At 43.4% G+C, this 6000-nt stretch overlaps 1 protein-coding gene across 5 annotated transcripts in view; it reads right to left on the reverse strand.

Annotated features, from left to right (window-relative positions):
- Positions 1-4105, reverse strand: part of DIAPH3 (diaphanous related formin 3) — a 510352-nt gene extending 506247 nt beyond the window's left edge. For 4 of the 5 annotated variants that reach the window (XM_045478449.1, XM_045478422.1, XM_045478414.1 and 1 more), the window contains exon 1: positions 3726-4105. In XM_045478449.1, coding sequence (XP_045334405.1) covers positions 3726-3902 — 177 coding nt within the window. In that variant the 5' untranslated portion in view covers positions 3903-4105. The remainder of the gene's footprint in view (positions 1-3725) is intronic. The other variant, XM_045478433.1, reaches the window with a different exon arrangement.
- Positions 4106-6000: the final 1895 nt, after the last annotated feature.

Raw genomic sequence — 6000 nt, forward strand, 5'->3', positions numbered from 1 at the left:
AAGGTACAGTAATGACATAATTAAACAATAATGAACAATCTGTTCAATGAAAAGTATAAGATTAGATGCAAGATTTACACCAAAGTCTGTGACAACTTTTAAAGGATATTCCTAATTAAAAAGAAGAGTCACTCTGCCAACTGGGACCACCAAACATACAGGCCTCCTGTCAAAACATTGACCCACGGCTTCTCCGGAAGCCACACATCCTGCTCTCAACACAGATATGGGGGCCACCACCTTGTGCACTGTGTGTTCGTAAGAGTAGGACTGAAGCGCCCAGTGTCAAGTAGGGCAACTGTTTTGTTCTGTTCTACAAGGGAAACAGGACGCAGGCTCAGGTACTATGAGTGTGACCTACGGCAGGACAAAACTTCATGATCCTACTGAACTCTATCTACCTTCGCAAAGCCTTCATCCAGGTACCTGCCTTGGCCTGCCAATCTCCTATGGTTTCATCCTGTCCCCAGTTACTAGCCTCAGCATCTCAATACTCACTGCTTGCCATATTTTCTACCGAAATCAAGTCGGTTAGTTCACAAGCAGCCCCAAAGTAGTGGATTTCTTATGTGGCCAAACTGTCCTACACTCACAACAGACGAATTTCTGTTTACACAGATCTGTGGGGAGAAATTCTATACTACAAACCTGTATACACAAGGCAACAGTACCTTGAGACTCGCGACTAAACACACAGTAGAAAACAAGGACTGGTCTGCTTTACCAGGGCCTAAAGTAAACCAAGATTTCAGTGGGCCCCAGAGCTCATGCCTTCCAACCCAAGAACAGAGCAAGTGGCCAATTTACCACTCAGTTCTACTACCAGCTTGCAGCCTTGTGGAATGTGCCAAACACCTATATTATCGCTTTTCCTGTCGTATCACCAAACTCTGTTGCTTGTTCCAGTCGAAAGCAGCTGCCCCCAGCAACTCAAGCAAAAGCCAAGAAGTGCCTTGACATCTAGTAGTACAGCAAACTGAACTACAGAACAGTCACTTGTAGAGGCATTGCTAAGATCTCATGAGGAAGGATGGTCTCCATCCTCAAAACAAGAGTTAACTAGGGTGAGACTGAGAACAGGTGTGAAATAGGTCGACTGGGAAGAGCTACTCAGAAGGCAGCCTTCAGCCTGGCATACTGAGACACAGGCCAGGAACAGAGTTAGGGTTGTTAAAGCCCCCTAAGAGTCCTACTTCAGGTAGAGGTGATCCCAAATCAGTGGCACTCTGAGAAAAGTATCGCCCATAATGCTTCTTGGAAGATAGGCTAAGATAAAGCAATGAGCTTACAAGCATGGGAAGAGAGAGTAGTAAGCCATCAGGTGCAATCAATGTAGATAGTCCAAAAAGTGCACATAACAGAACTATCAAATAAAGAATAAAAAGAGTCACATAGCAAATGACTTTGATCAACACGGCGGTTAGAAGTGCCAGTCCTCACACAGCCAAAAATTCATGTATAACTTGTGACTCCCCAAAAACTTAACTACCAATAGCCTTCTGTTGACTGGAAGCCTTACTGATAACCAATTAAGGCATATTTCGTATGTTATATACTGTATTCCTAAACAAAGCTAGAGAAAAGAAAATGTTATTAAGAAAATAGTAAGAAAAAACAGATTTACAGTACTGTACTGTAATAAATCCATGCATTAAGTTGACCTGTGCAGTTTAAACCCATGTTGTTCAACAGGCAACTGTAATTGCTAAATGTAAATATTCCAAGCAAGTTAAATATTCCAAGCAAGTTAAATTAAATATCCAAGCAAGTTAAATATTCCAAGCAAGTTATCTCTGATAACAGCATTAGTGAAATGGAAAATATAGCTAAAGAAACTATAAGTATCTAAATTATTTTCAGGGATTACAAACAGTCCAAATTACCTCTAAATTAATTATGAAGACATGATTCAAATCAGACTCCTATCTAAAAACAAACACTGGGTGCATCTGGGTGGCTCAGCACAGAGCCTGCTTTGGATCTTCTGTCCCCCTCTCACTCACGTGCTCTCTCTCCCTCTCAAAAATAAATAAACATTAAAAAAAATAAAAAATAAAAACAAACACTGTATTTTTAGATATGTTTATTAACTTTAAAGCTGCAAAGTATTGCTTTTAGAGGCCTTTTCATCTTTACAATAACCCTTTTAGCATACTTAAGAGTGGCACCTGGGTGGCTCAGTCAGTTAAGGGTCTGACTTTGGCTCAGGTCATGATCTCATTGTATTTGAGTTCGAGCTGCGAGCTGCGTGGACAGCTTGGAGCCTACTTCAGATTTTGTGTCTCCTCCTCTTTCCCCTCCCCGCTCACGCTCTGTCTCTCTCTCAAAAATAAATAAAAATTAAAAAAATATAAAAACAACATACTTAAGAAATGAAAAACTAGAGCTAGAGAAGAGCTAGAATCCAAATCATGTAGATACATCCTTCAATGAAACTAAACCTAAATATTAATTATTTCACTTCTGTTTTCATAACCTCCTTGCTGGAAGTCACAGAAAATCCAAACGAAAATCCAAAATACCTCATGTATTCTGGAGCATAGAAGAAACAAAATGGAATGACATCATTAACCCAAACAAAAGACTCTAAAAGGAAGAAAAGTCATTGCCCCAGGATTCTTCTCATATTGGCTAGAATCCTGCCTCGCCAATTTAACTCTATCCTATTTGTTCCTCAACTCTACCAACAAAACAATCAACAACATAGTTGACCCTCCTGCAAATTCTGCCAGTCCTATGGCCCTCTTGCTACTTAATTTAGAAAAATTAATCCATGTTGTCCCTCATTTTCAGTATTCTGATACATCTCATAGCTCTGCTCCCAGTTTTATTCAACCATTACTTTTAATTGTTAGCAACTCACTCCTGCTCCACAAATGTGTATTCCCTTAAGGTATGTATCCTGACTTAAATTCCTAACGAGATTTATTTGTTCACAGAAGGCACGTGCTGTGTTGTATAACTGTGCCTAAAACTGAGAAAGTTATATTCCATAACTCCATATTCCTAATTAAATGGAGGAGTCAAATATTAAATTTTCAATTGTTAGATTTACCCCAAATCTATTAACCTTCTGTGATTTATTTACACACATTTTTACAAAGCAGTCATCACTGCCTATTCTTCCACTAGTGGACACCAACAAAAAGATTCACAAACCGCTGATCATGACATCTCCCTTGGGTGTTAAAGAGAAGCAACCAGAATAGCGAGTTTCTTTCCAATATAAACAAAACATTCCTTAGCAGTGACTACATAGCCCGCCAAGTTTTAAAACCTGTTGTTTCTCCTTGGAAAATTACAGCAGGAAAAGAAATACTACCCCCTTAAAAGTTCACTTTGCTATGTCTCATACCCTCGGAAGCCAGAAGTTCGACTCAAAAAAATGCAAGGTTCACCTAGGTGACGTCAATACATTCACATTTGAACTGCTTTTCATGTCAGCCAGAACAAATGTGGGGCAACACAATGACCAGTGTATTTATTTGGCAGTGGGTCCAAACAGAACTGGACCCTGTCGTCGTAAATCTAGTAGGAGACTGGAAGCTCTAGCAATCTAGAACAAAATGTAGCCCCCGACCCATTCCCGTTTACACCGTGGACCCACCCACCCACTCGGCTGTCAGCCAAGTCAGAGTTTCATGAAATTGAAGGATCCTGGGACCTGAGCCGCAGCCCTTCGGCCCTGCAGGAGCTGCCCCACCAAAGCTCCAGGCGAAACTTACAAACTTGGGGCGTTTCTCTCCAGGTTCCTCCGTGCCGCTGGGCGGAGGGTGCTGAGGGCCCTTCCGGCCCGGCATCTTGCTTTCCCGGCAGCTACGGAGCGAGGCTGAGGAGGGGTAGGGGGCCCCGGCGGCCGAGCCCTGCTTCGGGTGGTGCAGCCGAGGCCGGTGCCGATCCATCTTTCTGCGCAGCTCTCGGGGACGGAAAGAAGGCGGCTGAAATGCAAGCCACAAGCCGTGAGCGCGGGAATCTGCGGCGGATTAGCCTTCCCGGTTCCGCCGCCAGCCGTGCCGGCCCAGCTCAGCCCAACCGCTGCTGCCGGGGCCGCCGCCAACACATCCGAAAACTCCCGCCACGGCTGACGGCTCGGGACCCGCCAATCCCGCGCCGCTGCGTCAAAGACATTCCCGGGATCCGCCTTTTCCGGGCAGAATGAAACATGATTGGCTGTGCCGCCCGTTCATTTCGCCACTCAACCGTGGCAGCTACCTTCAGGGCTAGGGCGGGGTTAGGTCGCGAAAGCGCGGAAAACCTATTAGGAAGTTACCTTTTTGCGTTTATTTGGAATTTGGAGAACCGGCTCCTGCTAAACTGAAAGGCAAGCGAGACCCTCTGCACCACCATTCGAGCAGCGTTGGAATGTGAAATCATCTGCTAACCTTCTCTTGCCCCACTCGGGACGCCCTGGTGCGATGGCCACTGGGAAAAGTAGTTCTAGGATCTGCCCTTGAAAGGCAGGTGAGAACAACAGCAATCAGAAGGCTCCAAGAGTATGTTGCCTGGATGTACCGAGCTCCTGCTGAGTACCCAAGTGCTGAGAGCCCTATCTGGAGTGGTAAAGGAGCCCACTAAAGATCAGAAAGGTCTAGGCCACGTCCTTAAGGAGCTCACATCTGTGCTTCACAAACCCTTACACAAATAACAAAGTAATACAAATGTATAGCAGTTGTTTTAAAGGCTCATTGAGAACAAAGAGGGGGAATATTAAATCTGAAGGAGCAGAGCTGGAAAGGCTTAAGTAAGAGTCCATGGATTTTCACTAGGCAGGCAAGAGTGGCAAGACATCAGATGTGAGGCATTCAGAGCTGGAAGCAAGGCCAAGAGCACTCAAGAGCAGAGAGCCAAAAACTTCAAGAGCCTACAGTGAAGGGCCTTGAGCTGAAACCATGCGAGGGAGTTTGCTATGTATACCGAAGGGCAAGCCTCGAGGTTAAAGGAGTTTCCCCACACATCACTGTGTTTTTTCCCCCTTTTAAAGTCATCTTTTCCTTTGAACTCTTGCCTTAAGTTATCCAACTTCTGACTACAGAGAGGTGGTGTGGGCCAAGACTGGTAAACATGCAGTACTGATTTGGGGACAAGAAACAAGTAACTGGGAAGATTGGCACAGAGGTTCAGAAGAGGGACCTTACTTACTTACTTACTTACTTACTGAGAGCAAGTAAGCTCTCAGGCTATAGTCATTGGGTTTTCTTTTGTTTTTTAATGTCTATTTGTTTTTACTCTACCAGACTTTCTGTGCCAGTCTCCATCTTCAAAGAGCACCTAATCTTTAGGGGGAAATCCAGGAGAACAGCAGGGTCCGGAGAACTGAAGTAATTCATGAGGTCTTAATGACCACTAGACCCAGGAGCAGGTTTTATCCCTGTCATTTACGAGCTATCTGATGTAGATGACATTAAACTTTCTTTCTTTGCCTTCCCATCTGCAAAAGGGGATAATAATAATAATAATAATAATAATAATAATAGCTAACAGGCTTAAATGAGATAGAAATGTCTGTGAAAGCGTCTCCCACCAAAGACCACCAGGAGAAAGACCTGTAGTTGAACAAGTGTTGTTGTTCAGACATATCTATGTGATAAGGGCACTCTGCCTTGAAGAGAGACAAAACAAGACCCAAAACCACTTGCAATTTTATCTATGCACAAACAACAGCAAGGTCAAGTGCCCTTATCTGATTTTGGTGTTCTGTGAGATTGTTTATGTCCATAAGGGAACAACATGGCTTAGCTGTGAGTGTCAGGCTAGCTTTTAAAAACATTGAGCCCTTGCTGTAAGTGTCAGACTAGTTACCTGATGTGAAGGACTGCTCTTTTCTTTCTCAAGTCCTTGGCATGTAGAAGAGTACTATGTATAAATAAACAGAAGTTATTATAATTAATTTTCAGGTTTCACATAGATCACTCTGGAATTTTTCTCAGAAATCAATTGCAACTGCAATGTCTCTGTGAAAATGCTTTTCTCTACGTTTTACATTTTTAAAAATACAGTTTT

Source organism: Leopardus geoffroyi, chromosome A1 (genome assembly GCF_018350155.1).
Source record: "Leopardus geoffroyi isolate Oge1 chromosome A1, O.geoffroyi_Oge1_pat1.0, whole genome shotgun sequence".
NCBI classification, from domain to species: domain Eukaryota; kingdom Metazoa; phylum Chordata; class Mammalia; order Carnivora; family Felidae; genus Leopardus; species Leopardus geoffroyi.